The 15,678-nt window shown below is 49.9% G+C and overlaps 1 protein-coding gene across 1 annotated transcript in view; it reads right to left on the bottom strand.

The window, feature by feature from the left end:
* Window positions 1-15,678, bottom strand: part of SH3BP5 (SH3 domain binding protein 5) — a 66,725-nt gene that overhangs the window by 36,304 nt on the left and 14,743 nt on the right. The window contains exon 3 of the mRNA XM_070433377.1: window positions 2,090-2,218. Coding sequence (XP_070289478.1) covers window positions 2,090-2,218 — 129 coding nt within the window. The remainder of the gene's footprint in view (window positions 1-2,089; window positions 2,219-15,678) is intronic.

Raw genomic sequence — 15,678 nt, 5'->3', positions numbered from 1 at the left:
TCTCCATCCTCCTGGCAGGATGTACACTGGGTTTTCTCAAAACCACAGGGTTGGGCCTGACTCAGTAGGAAAATGAGTTGACACCAGGAATAATAAAGTCAATGCACATTTTGATGGGCAGATAGAATTTCTACAGGCCGGACAATTACAAATCTTTGTAAACTCTTTACAGAAAGCCAAGCTGTTAGAAGTTTCTCCCTTTGTTAAGTCTCCACCGTTCCACTGAGCCTCTGGCTGGATGGACATGGTCATCCCAGACATATATTAAAACCACCCCGCCCTAACCGGTTTGGCTCAGTGGACAGGACAGAGCGACTGAGGGGTCCCAGGTTCGATTCTGGTCAAGGGCATGTACCTTGGTTGCGGGCACATCCCCAGTAGGGGGCGTGCAGGAGGCAGCTGATCGATGTTTCTCTCTCATCCATGTTTCTAACTATCTCTCTCCCTTCCTCTCTGTAAAAAATCAATAAAATATATTTTTTTTAAAAACACCCCTGCAGTATAATCTTTATTTAAGAAAAAACAAAACAAAACAAAAAAAAAAACAAGAGCTATACATCAACTGTTCACAGAAGGTATGGGGGCTTATTTTCTTTTTTGTTTATTTTCGACATTTCCTACCACATTTTTTTAAATGAAGCCAAAACCTAAGCTCACGCAGGGATTCCATGGCCAAACACTCTCCCATGAAGTCCTAAGGACGACCTCATGAGAGCCAAGGCTGGTCCGTGACCATAGAGTCCCATGGACGAGGATGCGGAGGCTCTGGGAACACAGTGCCACGCGAGACACGCACTGGAAGGAGATGCTCTGAAGGCCTCTGAGAGACCACCCCTGCTCCACAGCCAGAGGGGTCTGTCCATATAGAAAGGAAGGGGGCGGAGCAAGACCAGAGGAAGAAAACAGGAAGCCCCACTTGGCAGGCGCTGGCGGTGGGCCCCACCCCTTCACCATCAGGAAGGTCACGCTGGTGCACAGACAGACGGCCACCTGGCCCAAGCCCAGACAGCCCCCATCCACGGCGATGAGATGTGACATCCGCACCCAGCCTGGGCCTCTGAGCATCCTTCCAGTTCCTCGGCTACAGACCAACAAGGTCCCTTGGGGCTGAGGGGTAGGGGTCACTCTGAGACCTCTCCGCCCTTCTTCCTGCCCCACCTGCAGAGAGGCAGGACTTGAAGGGGCGGGCGTGCAGGCACCAGGCTGGGCAGGAGGCCCTCAGCATTCATCTTGAGCTCTGCCGGTTGACAGTGCGTCAGTCACAGGCCCTCGGGGGCCGGCTATTATGTGCTCAGACCTGATGACTCAGCGCCTTGTCCACAGGACTCAGTGACTGTCATGATCACTTATGCTCACCAACCAAGACAAGGGCTGAGAGGAAGGAGCAGCAGGCAGGGGCCAGTGTCAGGGCTCTTCTCCTTCCCCGGCCACATGCCTGGCCATCGGGGGCCGAGCCGTGGCACAGGGACACCCCGCATCTCAGCGGCAGCCATCCAAGGGAGACACACTCTGAAAGCAGAACCAACGTCCCTGTGGCCCCAGCAATCGCCTGACCGCAGCTCCCCTCTGCTGCCCCTTTTCTCGTCTTGGTGCCTCAGCTGCCTGTTTGGGCTCTCAGGACAAAGAACCGGTATTTCAGGGGAGGCGAACGGCTAATTGCTCCCACACCAGGAGGAGACGGACAGGCGGTCATTAGGAGAGGGCAGAGCAGGAGCCTGATGTTCTGGACACATCCTCTCCTCCGCCTGAGCTGGCCCCGCTGCCTGGCAAGGGGACCTGGGAGCCAACTCTGGGGGCAAAGCGGCGCCCACTCATAGGGCCATCCAAGTGTCAGCACCCACCCTCTATGAAGAGTACCAAGAGCTGGATGAAGGCAGACTGGGGAGGGTTTCGGGCGGGGGGGGGGGGGGGGGGGGGGGTGATAAGAGACTGACTCCAAATGCAGCTGATGACAAAGTCATGGCTGTTCCCCATCACACAGGACTCACGCTTCTAACTTTCAGGGGAGACACAGAAGTCAGAAGGATCACCCCAATGCCAGCTGGGATGGTGGGCAGAGGCCGGGAGAGGACATGCGGGGCTATCTTACCTGCCTCGCCACCCTCCGCGCCTCCCAGTAGGGCTTCGAGTCTTCCACGGCTTTGCCGATCTTCTTCAACAGCTCGTCCAGTTTCACCGTCGCTTCAACCAGAACAGAGCGGAACTTCTGCCGAGCATCCTGCAGCCGGGGGATACGGAGGAAGCACAGTTCAGGCTTAAGAAGGAATCTGAAAAATTCTGCCTGACCTCACCACAAACACCAAGGATGGACCTCACACAACCTACAAGCACCCACTACCTTCACAGGACAGTGTCCACAGCAGCACCAGCCAAAGAACTGTGCTGCTGGAGGTGTTCTAGCATCGGCACTGTCCCGCGCGGCAGCCACTAGCCACATGTGAATACTGAGCACTTGAAATTGGCTGGTGAGCCCTGGCTGGGTAGCTCAGTTGGTTTAGAGCAGTGATGGCGAACCTTTTGAGCTCGGCGTGTCAGCATTTTGAACAACCTTAATTTAACTCTGGTGCCATGTCACATACAGAAATTTTTTGATATTTGCAACCAGAGTAAAACAAATGCATATTTTTGATATTTATTTTATATATTTCAATGCCATTTAACAAAGAAAAATCAACCAAAAAAATGAGTTCGCGTGTCACCTCTGACACGCGTGTCATAGGTTCGCCATCACTGGTTTAGAGCGCCATCCTGATACACCAAGGTTGTGGGTTGGATCCCCGTCAGGGCACAGACAATAATCAATCAATGAATGCATAAATAAGTAGAGCAACAAATTGATGTCTCTCTAAGTAATCAAAAAATAAATTTAATAAATTTAAGAAGAAAAAATGTTTATGTTTTAAAAAATTAATTGGCTGGTGAGATTGAGGAAATACATTTTATTTAATCTTAATTAAATATATTTAATTTTGGGGGGGGGGAAGGAGAGGAGAAAAGAGAGAGAGAGAGAGAGAGAGAGAGAAACATCAATGTGAGAAACATTGATCAATTGAACCCATAACCTGGGCATGTGCCCTGACCAGGAATCTAACCAGTGACCTCCTGGTGCACAGGATGATGCCCAGCCAACTGAGTGAGCCACACCGGCCAGGGCTATATTTAAATTTTAAAAATCAATGTGGCTAGTGACTACTATATCAGACAGCACAGGCTAGAAGATTAAAAGGCTCTGTCTAGATCCTCAAGGGAAGATGTCCAGTCGGCCGCCGCAGCAGCTTAGCCCATAATGATGGCACCATTTCCTACCCTACCATGGAGTCCTCAATCATATGACGTGGTCAAGATGAAACACTAAGCCCCGCCGGCGTGGCTCAGTGGTTTAGCATCGACCTATGAACTAGAAGGTCACAGGGCACATGCCCAGGTTGCACGCAGACTTGATGCCCAGTGTGGGACTTGTAGGAGGCAGCCGATCAGTGATTGTCTCTCATCATTGATGTTTCTATCTCTCTCTCCCTCTCCCTTCCTTTCTGAAATCAATAAAAATATATTTAAAAAAAAAAAAAAAAAAGATGAAACACTGAGAGCAAACTGCCCACATGCCAGACCCTGTGCTGGGCCTTGGGCTTGGCCCCTGCCTCCAGGGCACTTCCAATCTGGTGGGTAAAGTCAGGCACTTACAGCCCAGTCCAGAAGTCGGTGCCAGGATGGTGGGGTACAGGTGCCATGGAACCCAGCAGTGGAGACCCTCACTAGGCCAGGTAAGGCAGAACCCTCCCGGAGGGGGGGTATCTGCACAGACACCTAAAACATGAATGGGCCCTGGGAAGGGGAGAGGAAATACTGAGTCCCAAGCAGGCAGCAGAGTGAGAGGGAGAACACGGTGTTTTCAAGAAAGGGAAGGAAGCTGAAAGTCTGGAATGTGGAGAATGGCAAGAGGTAGGGCCACCCATCCTGGAGGCAGCCACTATCAGGGTGGTGAAGGCCTGGGGCGGGCGGGGCGGGAACCGGGTGAAGGGGGGCAATGTTGAGAGGATTACAATGACATCTGTAATACTCTCAACAACAAAGATTTAAAATATAAAAATAAAAATAAAAATAAAAGCTGGGCCTCGGTAAGAGTTTGGAAGGAACAGGCAGGTGGGCCACGCCAGGCTTAACCACAGGGTAAAAGTTGAGGAACCAGACCTGTGGACATCACAGGAGGGCAAATTTAAAAAAAAAAGAAATTTAGTCCCATGTCTAGGACATACTGGAGGTCAGGTCAATATCTCACAGACCCCACATGCCCTCTCCTCCTTTTCCCTTTGGCATTTGCGTGATGCAGCCACGCCTTGGGTGTGGGGGTGGGGAGAGTGAGAGTGAGAGTGTGTGTGTGTGTGTGTGTGTGTGTGTGTGTGTATGTGGGTGGGCATGTGAGGGTGTGGGTGTGTGAGTGTGTGTACGCATGCACACACATGCCTTTGAGAAAGGGGAAATGGATACTCAGAGAAGAAGGAACAACACATGATCACCAGCCATGGGGCTGCCCCAAGACCAACAGCCTCGTGCTGGAAAACACATGAGGGTCCATTGGCTGCAAAGCACCTGCCTCGCAAGTAACTACCTGAAAGCTATTTCTAAACAGTAGATGGTAGGGGCTTGGTGGGCCAATGGGATGGCTCCTGGGGGTAAAGGAGACTCCGGTCACTTCTCACTCCATCCCCCCGTCATGTTGTGCCAGACACTTCTGACATTGGCATTGGTCCCCTCCCCCAGCCCTGTGTCATCACCAGGATTTTTTCTACCTCTCCCCTAGCTGGCCAGGCCCGCAGTCAGATAATCTGTCAACACCGGGCCCCCATTCCCACCTGGCAACCACTGGCTCGAAGTGGAGTCGAAGACGCCCCTGAGAGAGAGACTGCCTTTTCCGTCCCCACCCCCTGTGCCCAAATCACACCGGCCTGCTTCACTCACTCAGGCTCCCTGCCAACTCCTGGAGGCTTCTGATTTGCCAAGAGCTATTCTGGTCACTAATGCATATAACCCACCAACCCTGTCCTCCTAAGACAGAGGGCTGCACGGCACAGATGGACCATCTAGAGTGGCAGACACTATCGTAAAGGCTCAATTCCACCCATCTGTGTGATCGCTAACAACCTTATCAGGCAGGTACAATCGGGTGAGACAAGTACTGAGACCCCAGTATACACACTGTGCAACAGACCCCCTCCTGGGAAGGCCACCCAAAGAAAGCGTCATCTCAGTCAGGCCTTGAAGAAGGGCCTTTCACCAGGTAGCGACTGAGGGACTGGCACGAGCAAAGGATGGCAGGTGGGAGGTCTGTGGAGGCTGGAGCCAGGAAGGGCCTGTGTGCCACATTAGGCATCTGACCTTGATGCCACGCACAATGGGAGACAGTGGGTTTTTTACAGCCCGTCTCAACTCACCTTCCATGCACCCTCTGTGAGAAATGACTGAAGAGTGCGTTCTACCACAAGAAGTGAACGTAATCGTACTTTACTAGATGGCTCCACTGTCAACAGCACTTACATGGCTGCAATAATGTCAGCATCAGATACTGACTACACAGTAACTCTGCTGGGAGGAAAGGGGATGGGAAAAGTGGGTGTGTGGTGAGGACAGAGGGCAGAAAGAGTCCCAAATCTCACCTTCCGTAGTGGGATGTTGGTAGACAATAAGTAAAACTGAAAACTCAAGAAATAGCCACACAAAGTCTACTATTTATAATCACAGAAGTGAATAACTACATAATCAGCTAAAATGTGTTAAACTGATCTATTGAACCGCCTCTAAGGGAGAAAAAATGGAGGTAGGGGTAGGAGAATAGAATACTAGTGGGGTGCCCAGCTAGTGTGGTTCAGTGGTTGAGCACTGACCTATGAACCAGGTCACAGTTTTGATTCCCAGTTGCAGGCTCAATCCCCAACAGGGGGCATGCAGGAGGCAGCCGATCAGTGATTCTCTCTCATCACTGATGTTTCTCTCTCTCCCTCCCTCTCCCTTCCTCTCTCTGAAATCAATAAAAACATTTTTAAAAAGAAAAGAATACTAGTGGGGTTTTTGTTTGCCTTTTTTTAAAAATTTCTATTGTGGCAGAACACCACATGGATTTGTAAGCAGATCTGGGTTTTACCAAAGAGTGAACCAGGCTCCTCAAGGGATTCTGGTGGGCGATTCAGGGACCACCAGCCTGGTTAAGTGTGTTACCATCAAAGGGATTGAACCCAAGAGACTTGATGTGAGGTCAGCATCTCCCTCCGTAAACAGGCTGTGTTGCCAGGGACGATGATGTATGACTGGCTGACATCCAACCACAAACAAGCCTATTCATCCGAGATGTGTTAAAAGCTCAACACAAAGCCAGCCTTCTCCCTGACGAGATAGAGCGGACCCAGTTCTTCCACCGCTCCACAGAGGATCAGAGCGACTCCAGTGACAATTCTCCACAAACATTGGGTTTGGGGACCCACAGACCAGAACCTTTCCTGCCTGTCTCACCGAACAGCCCTGATTTCCTGGGCCTCACCCTGGTCCCAGGAGCAGTCTGTGACCCAGCCTGGCCGGTTGGTTGTGGATACTCCCAGCCTCAGTGATAGCTGAGGGAGGACATCAGGACCAATGACCCGTCAGTACCAAGGAGACTTCACTCTGGGACTTCGGAAACGGTTAGAAGAAGGAGGAAATGTCTCCCCTGAGAAGGCTTAGTGATTGGAATGAAAGCCTGCAGCAGATGGCAACCATCTTGGCACCATGAGGGGAGAGCCTGACCGAAGGGGGGGAAGGGATGGAGGGGGGAGGGAGATAAGGAGGAAGGGAGTGTTGGGGGGGGGGGGGGGCGGGGTCCCAATGACCTAATGCTTCCCAGTTTAACCACCTTCCCTGGAGCCAAACCAGCACGTACACCCCAACTGTCACCACTGATTTATGTTAAGTTTAGGCGAATTGGAACTGGATTTCTGTCACTTGCAATCAAATTAAGTCATAAAAAAATTATTGAAAAATAGACCTTAAGGTAGTCATATTTATATAGAAGGGAGGGGAGGCTCAATCTACAGTCTGTACTTAAATACGGATAGCTGATGGAGGGCGCTGCCCCCGACCACACAGCGTGTGTACAAGGAGCAGAGCCCAGGGAATGGGACTCAGCCTAACTCGTATAAAACTTTTCCTTAAATCCATCCGAACGCCAGCTGGCCACACCTGAAAGCCAGCTTGGCTCCACTGAACATGTGCTCTTTGCCTTATTTCCTAGTTCCGAGAAAACATGACCGTGGTCCTTTGTCTCCTACAATTGCAGGCAAGTGTGTCTCCCACGATCAGAGTGGAGGTTGCTTGCAGGGGTGTCCAGGGAGGCGAGAAAGCCGTTTTCTCTACAGTAAATGACCCATGGAGGAAGCAGTCAGAAGTCCAAACACATCTCGGGGGAACGAGCAGACCTCACCCATCTAGGAAAACAAGCTGTTCACCGGCTGGTTTTTTAGATCGGCACTTGAAGGAGTTCTGCTTGGACGAGGCCTCAGATCTTCCAATCTGAAACCTGTGTCATCCATTAGGTGACGCAGTCTGACGGCGATTTATTCAAGCGAAGGACTGCTGACGGTGTGAATGTGTCAGTGTGTCACAAGCACAGGCCCGTATCAGATAAGAACTCCAGCTAAACCACGCCAGCCAGCACCGGAGAGCCTTGGAAACAGGGGCCGGTTGTCAGAGTCCTGTTTCCTGGCCAACCCGCTCCCCTAAACCTCCATTATCTCACCTGTGAGCTGAAAATGAGTCTTCCCACTTCTCAAAAGTGAACCCAGGGAGATTAAGACGGGATGTCAGTTTTTAAAAATAACTGGCCTACAAATTAAAGATGACACCACGCTTCAAAAGATCCTTAGTAATGCCATTTATAAATACACTGCATTCAGAGCGAGAGCCAGGTTTCACAGGCGTTATCTGCACCTCACAGCAACAGGCAAGACTGGCTCAGCCAGAATGACCCTTCCCAGTCTACAGATGGGAGGACAGGAGCCCTGGGGGCCGAGTGCTGCTTGGCTTGAAGTCACAGGCCAATGTCACACTCAGGCAGAAGTGCAGACTTTTAGTCTTCTAGTCCGATGTGCCTTTCACTTCTCCAGTGGTTCTCCAAGTGTGGTCCAGGGGACCCTGGGGTGGGGGCTGTCCCTGAGACCTTTTCTGGGAGTCAATTTTCAGAATCAAGTTAGACCTATCTGCCTTTTCCACCTTCATTCTCTCATGAGTGTTCAATGGAGTTTTCCAGAGACTCCTTGATAGGGGACATCGCAAGCGATGGGACGCAGAAGCTGACACGAAAATCCAGCTCTTCTACTGGGCCAGACATGAGAAGGCTTGCAAAAATCACCGCCAATTACATTCTTGTCATGAATTTTTTTATGTGAGGAAATAGTTATTTTTTATAAAATATATTAATGTTAACATGTAATTAGTTTATGATTTTTGTGTGTTTTTTTAAAATATTTTTTATTGATTTTAGAAAAAGAGAACGGGGGAGGGGAAGAGAGAGAAACTTGGATCAGTTGTCCAGGGATGGAACCTACAACCTGGGTTCGTGCCCTGATCGGGAATCGAACCCGAACCGGTGACCTTTCAGTATGTGGGACAATCAATGCTCAGCCAACTGAGCCACACCAACCAGGGCGGTTTATAAATTTTTTTGAGATTAATAATATTTATTTATGTACTTACTTATTTATTCCATTGTGGTTTTGTTTTGTTTTTTTGGGGGGGGGACCGGTTTATGGTTTTTTTTTAAATAAATTAATACAAGTTTTTGAGATTTCTTACTTTTAAGTTTTAACATGGCAAATATAGGTATTGCTCACAAAGCAAAAGCTCTCTGAGGGACTCAACGATTATAAGGATGTAAAAGGGGACCCGAGGCAGGAAGGCATTATCTTGCTGCAGGACACCAAGCCATACCTGCCCCACCCGGCCTGCCCCGCAGACACCCTTCTCATACAGAAACACCTGCATACTTTCACTAACCGCGAAGCAGTTATTACTTCTCAGATCTTTCTTTAAAGCCACCGCTGGTGCGACCCTGCCTTCATAGCGCCTTCTGCACTTCCTGGCGTTTGCTTCGCTTATCTCCTCTTTCAGGAGGGAATGGCCCGTCCCGGCTCAGAACTGTCCACCGAGAAGGGGATCTGCTACAACGTGATAAGCTGAACAATAAATCCACTGGCAGCAACCAGCATTGCTTTCATAGTCCCACGCTGTGCTGGGATGAGTAGGGCACTTTCATCCGTACATACCTTCAATGAAACTCTTGCTTTAAAAATGCATTTCCCTTTCTTGGTTTTCCACTTACCGTTATAAATTCTCCTTTTCAAACTGAAGTAAGAGTGTGAATCAATTTAAAGAGAAATAGGGAATAAATAGTACATACAGAAAACTAGGATAAGGCAAAAATTACAACAGCAGCCAGAGAATGACCAGTTAAGAACCATAAAGCCCGGTAGAGGGACATCATAGAATCCTATATAATAAAAAGGTAATAGGCAAATCGACCGAACGACAGAACGACCGGTCGCTATGACACACACTGACCACCAGGGGCAGACGCTCACCACAGGAGATGCCCCTTGGTGGTCAGTGCGCTCCCACAGACAGGGGGAGCGCCGCTCAGCCAGAAGCCAGGCTGACACAGCGGATGGCGGGAGCCTCTCTGGCCTCCGTGGCAGTGCTAAGGACATCCAACTGCCAGCGCTAAGGATGTCTGACCCCCGAGGGGTCCCGGATTGCAAAAGGGCACAGGCCAGGCTGAGGGACCCCCGCCCCCCCCTCCCCAGTGCATGAATGTCGTGCACCGGGCTTGTAGTTACACGATAAAAGGTGCCACTGGAAACATTTGGACTTACCGACCAGTTCTGAGATACCTGAAATGTTCTGAAGTTTACGACAAATCGTGTTTTCTTCTCACCCCTCCAACCTATTCTTTAGAAGCACCGTGGCAGCTACTAAAACACACAAAGGACCCACCTTGAATAGAACTGGGTGAACAGGGAGTAAGGCTCCCCAGCCTGATAGAACTCTGCAGAAATGGGAATGTTGTCCACCTGTGTGGTCCAATGGAGAGGCCTCCAGCCACATGTGGCTCCACGAAAACTGGAAATGTGGCTAGTGCAAATACCACGTTTTATTAAATTTTAATTTTTTAAATGAAATTTAAATAGCCACATGGGGCTAGTGGTTGCCATATTGGACAGCACAGGTCTGGCTCCTGGACCCTGGGTCTCGCTTGGCTGCCACCCTGAAAGCTCACACAAGGCTCCTGGGGTCCTCCAGCTGCCTCCTCTCCCACCTCTGTTAGTTTTCCTCCCACAGCCCCAGCTCAGGAGCAGCTTTCCTGGCTCTGTGAGAGGGGAGCCAGGACAGCGCAATTCCACCTTCAGGAATTTTACAGCAGAGGCAGAATCGGAAAGAATATACCAGGGTACAGCCAACGCCAAGGGAGCCAAACCTGAGAGGCACAGAGCCAGGAGGAAGCAGAGGCGGGGGAGGGGGAGGACAGAGGACCACCGGGAGCTGAAGCTCGGCCCACCAGGGCCACCACACGCCCGATCGCTGAGCGAGCCCCATTCCACATCAGCAATGTCCATCCATTCACCGGTAAGACCCTGGTTAAAACAGCTCTGAAGGATTAGAAACTTCATGGAAAAGAAAAAAAGGGGAAGAAAATACTAGGCCCTTCAAACTGAGAGACTTCAGAATCACTGCTGGAGACCAGGTGCCTAAGTTCCTTCCCTTCTGACTCCTTTTTTCCCACCTCAAGCCCCAGTCCTGTAGCAGAGGCCCCCTGGGGTGCTCGCCAAAGCCGCCACTTCCTTCTGTGGGGACCATCCATGCATCCGGAAGAACCTTGCAGCCACGTTTCTGATACAAGAAACTCTCTCAGGGAACAGAACTGAGGGGCCCACAGGAGGGAGTGACAGAGACACATGGCAGAGAGTGAGAAGAGAGCAACTGAGAGAACAGCAGGAGGCAGCAGAGGAGGGGAGATTATCTGGGTTCCTGACTCTGATCCAGAAATCAGATAGTGGTGTAACCTATCGATCAAACCAGGGCACTTTCCAGACTGAGGAGGGGCCCTATTAACCATTACGCCAGGCCCTAGCCGGTTTGGCTCAGTGGATAGAGCATTGGCCTGCGGACCGAAGGGTTCCAGGTTGGGTCCCACGTTCGATTCCGGTCAAGGGCTCATGCCTGGGTTATAGGTTAGATTCCAGTCAAGGGCACATGCCTGGGTTGCGGGCTCGGTCCAATGTGCAGGAGGCAGCCAATCAATGATTCCCTTTCATCACTGATGTTTCTATCTCCCTCTTCCTCCCCCTTCCTCTCTGAAATCAATAAAAATATATTTTAAAAAATAATAGTAATCACACCGAGACAATAGGCTTAAACCAAGTCTGTTGAGGCAACTGGGACACGTTGGAGACAAGGTGCCCCGAGACCCCTCCCTATGCTTAAGGCCCAATGATGCTTCCCTCCCTTGGGTTCCATGACAGGCTCCTTTAATCTTCCAGAAAACCCACCTTTTACTTAAGTGGTGGTGGGAAAAAACGACTGGGGGTCCCGATCCCAGCTGTAGACCCAGGGGCAGCCCCTGTGCAGCTCGGTGGACTTGGTGACAAAGCCAGATCCTGTTTTCTCTTTCCACAGCACCTCACTGTCCGTCTTGGTTGTGACCCAACAAGGGGTTCCTTCCACCAAGAGGGAAAAGGCAGTCAAGAGCACTTCCTGTTGTCAGTTTCCCTTTTCTGAGGTTAACAAAGGTCTTGGAGCTCTTTTTCAGGCCTGTGTGGAACTGAGTTCCTCCTGGGCAGAGGCCTCTCTGGTTTCGGACTCTGACTTGACTGTAAAATAGTCCCAGATAAGCATGTGAGCACCCAGGCCCAACCCCCAGGACATCGCAGCCGGCCCCAGCGGGCCCGTCAGCCTGGGCCGCACGGCTCCCTTTGAAGTGATGGCCAATGTCAAGATTCCATGGCCAATGTCAAGATGCCATGGCCAAGATTCCACTGCCAGTTGGAGGCTAAGGCCAGGCAATTGGCAGATCTGGGAATGGGGAAAAGACTTTAAAAAAAATTTTTTTTTAATTTAAAATAATTTCAGACTTGGGGAAAAAAAATGAGGGTGAATTGCAGACATGGTGCTCCTTTAACCTAAAAAAAATACTTCAGTGCACATTTCCTAAAGATGAGGACATTCTCTTACAGGGCCTGGCACAAGAACCAAAATCAGAACATCATGTTCATCCAAGGCTATCAATCTGAGCTATGGCTTTATTCAAATTATCAACTGTCCACTGATGTCTTTTTTAATAAAGGGGGGGGGGGGGGGAATTGTTTAAAGGGCCCAGGATCCAACCCAGGACCCGCACCTTGCATGTAGTTGTCATCTCTCTCTCGTCTCCTTTACTGTGGAACGGTTCTTTAGTCTTTCTTTGTCTTTCATGGCCTTGATGTTTTTTAATAATACGAGCCAGTTATTGTGTAGAATGTCTGTCAATTTGGAAAAGACTCATTTTCAATTCAACCTTTTTGTTGCTGTTACATAGGAATGAGCCACCAGAATGGAATTTAACTTATATAGACAAAGGTCCAAACCCATAACCCCTTTAAATCTTCAGGCACAAGGGTCAATCCTAAGAGGCCCTGGAGGAGGGAGTAAAGTTACATAACCCTACACACACACACACACACACACACACACACATTTCGGCTAGAAAGACTGACAGGACCCAATGCTTTTTCATTCATGGCCACACATGTTTTTCAACCCACGGGATTCTTTGTGTAAGAGGAGGCAGAACTGCTGAACCAGGGCTTTATACTAAGTTCAACCACCAGGGAATGGTTTACACCAAGAAGCGTAGCCTATTTCCTCAACGCCAAGACGCACTTTTTCCCAACAATTCTTAGACATTAGATTTTAGATGGATTATACAATTGATTGGCACGTTTACCAGGATAATGTTTCGACCACCACCCACGAGGTTACGCAATACAAGGTCCATTTCATAACCTGACATGAGCTTTAGAATTAGGGCGCGATGGGGAGTTCAGGGCCCAGCCTTGGAAAGCTCCAGAGATGATTTAGCTGGAAGCTCACATCCACCCACCGCATTCCAGGCCAGCTGGCTGTCTGGCTCCTGCTGGCTTTTGGATAACCTTCCTCCTGACTGCAGCTAATCAGGGGAGAGAAAGGAGGGCACAGGATGCAGAAGAACCAAAGTCAAAGCCCTTTGCTGTAACTTTAGAGACATGAAAGGAACGATCAGAAGAAACAGCTAAAAATGTTAACAGTGGTTGCTTTCCGGCGTAGAACGGGGGGTGGGAAGAAATTAGACAGAGGACTTTCATTTGTGTCATTAAAACTTCTCTGGGGCTTAAAAAAAAAAAAAACTATGTGCAAGCATTGCTTCACTAAAAATAAAATCTTAAGTAAGTGCAGCATAGACTGACCTTCGGCATTTTCCATATCATCAGGACTGAGGGTGACTCATAATTCATTTGGCATGAGGCTAAATTAAAGTCAAAATCTCAGTCGTACAATATCAGGGCTGGAAAAGGCTTTGCTCCTCGCTGAGCTCAGATGCTCCTTCCCATTTCACAGAGTAGGTAACTGAAACCTCAGGAGGTCAGTCTCTCTCCCAAGGATGTATACCTGGGGAGTGTCAGGGCAGGGGTCGAAAACCTGGTCCCCTAAGCCCTAGACCAGCATTCTTCCATCTCACCAGCCTCAGCAGGGACCTCAATATGTGCACACATTCCCAAACCACCTACGGGTATAGGCTCCAGCCTCAGACCCTGGATTCAAATCCTGCCTCTCCACCCACTGGGCATGTGACCTGGGAGAACTGACTCCATCTTTCAGTGCCTCCATTTCTCATCAATGTCCTCAAGAGCTGTTGGGAGAACTGAGAGCAATGCTTAGCATATAATAAGCTTTCAGTAAAAAGGGCCTTTTATGTAGGAGCCATCCTATATAATAAAGCAATAATATGCAAATTAACTCTCACACCCTCACAAGATGGCTGCTTATGACCATGCCGGCAGGGGGGTTAGTGAGGGACAACCAAACAAGTGAACAACCAAACAAGTGAACAGCAGGGTGGCCAGGCCAGCGGGGGGGGGGGGGGGGGGGGGGCGTGAGGGGTGACCAGGCTGGCAAGGGGGAGGCAGTTAGGGTTGACCAGGCCGGCAGGGGGAGGGGGCAGTTAGGGGCAACCAGGCCGGCAGAGGGGGGCAGTTGGGGGCAATTAGGCTGGCAGGGGGGCAGTGAGGGGCGACTAGGCTGGCGAGGGGGGCAGTTAGGGGCAATCAGGCTGGCACATAGAAGCAGTGAGGGGCAATCAGGCCGGCAGAGGGGGAGAAGTTAGGGGCGACAAGACAGGCCGGCAGGCAGGCAGGCAGGTAAGCAATTAGGAGCTAGCAGTCCAGGATTGTGAGAGGGATGTCCGACTGCCGGTTTAGGCCTGATACCCGGGATCGGGCCTAATCCAGCAGTCAGACATCCCTCAAGGGGTCCCGGATTGGAGAGGGTGCAGGCTGAGCTGAGGGGACCCCCCCCCCCCCACCCGCACAAATTTCGTGCACCGGGCCTCTAGTTATTCAATAAAGAGCAAAGGGCAGAAAGGAAAGGACTACCATGTGTTGAATGTTCTATGCCAAGTACCGGGCCAGGCACTTTACAAACATCACCTTATTTAATCCTTAACAGCCCTGCACGATAGGTATTGCTCTCCCCATTTTAGAGAGAAGGAAATGACAACCCAGAAAAGCTCAACACTGTGCCATGACTGCACGGCTGGTGAAGAAGGAGAGAATTCAGATCCAGCTCTCCTGAACTCAAAGTCCATGCTTGCTACCATCACATGCTTTGTCGTTTAAGTCTCTATTGGCTCCAAAATAAGTTTTCCTACTTTTTTTTTTTTTTTTTTAGCTCCACATTCCATAGAGTTAAAGTGTGGTTTGCTTTAACAAGTTCCAACCTGGGGAGTAGATGCAATTTCTAGCCAATGCATGCAATACCAAGATTCTATTTCCCCAATGCAGATGCCAACAAAACCAGCGGCATGTTAAGAACTGCCCAAAGAGCTCTAGAACCTTCCCCTGAATTCATAAAGGGTCTGCCTAGCTACTGTACTTTGGGCTCTAGGTTCCACTAATTTTTTCTAATAGGCATTAAAGCCGTGGCATCATTTTTCTCTCAGACAAAATGTTAAAGAAGTGAGCAAAGCGGCGAAGAATTCCCTATCACACGACCCTCCGCTCTGCTAAGCACTGGCTCCCTCTTGCTTTTTTTTATTGTTGCTGGTTTGTTTAAGGGTCACTGGGAGTTCTAACCAAAGTCCTTGCTTTGCTGGCTGGTTAACCATTAAAGCAACAAGAAGGCATTGTGAAACGTGGTTGTTTATTAAGTGAATGAAACAGATGTCCCGCAGGCCTCAAAACGAGTCACTGCGCCTACATCTCCGCCACGAGTGTGGCAGTTTTCCAGTGGGGCTCAAAATTCTTTGGCACGACTGCCATCGAGAGATGGAGACTCTGTCCCCTCCTCTTGAACTTGGGTGAGCTCAGGATGCCTGGACCAAGAGCCTATGACAGAGGTGCTACTATGGGACTTCCAAGGCTCAGACAGAAA

This window comes from Myotis yumanensis, unplaced genomic scaffold, assembly GCF_028538775.1.
Source record: "Myotis yumanensis isolate MYYU_CA2020_CCGP unplaced genomic scaffold, mMyoYum1.0.hap1 SCAF_14, whole genome shotgun sequence".
Classification (NCBI taxonomy): domain Eukaryota; kingdom Metazoa; phylum Chordata; class Mammalia; order Chiroptera; family Vespertilionidae; genus Myotis; species Myotis yumanensis.
This window is presented reverse-complemented; position numbering and strand designations above follow the sequence as displayed.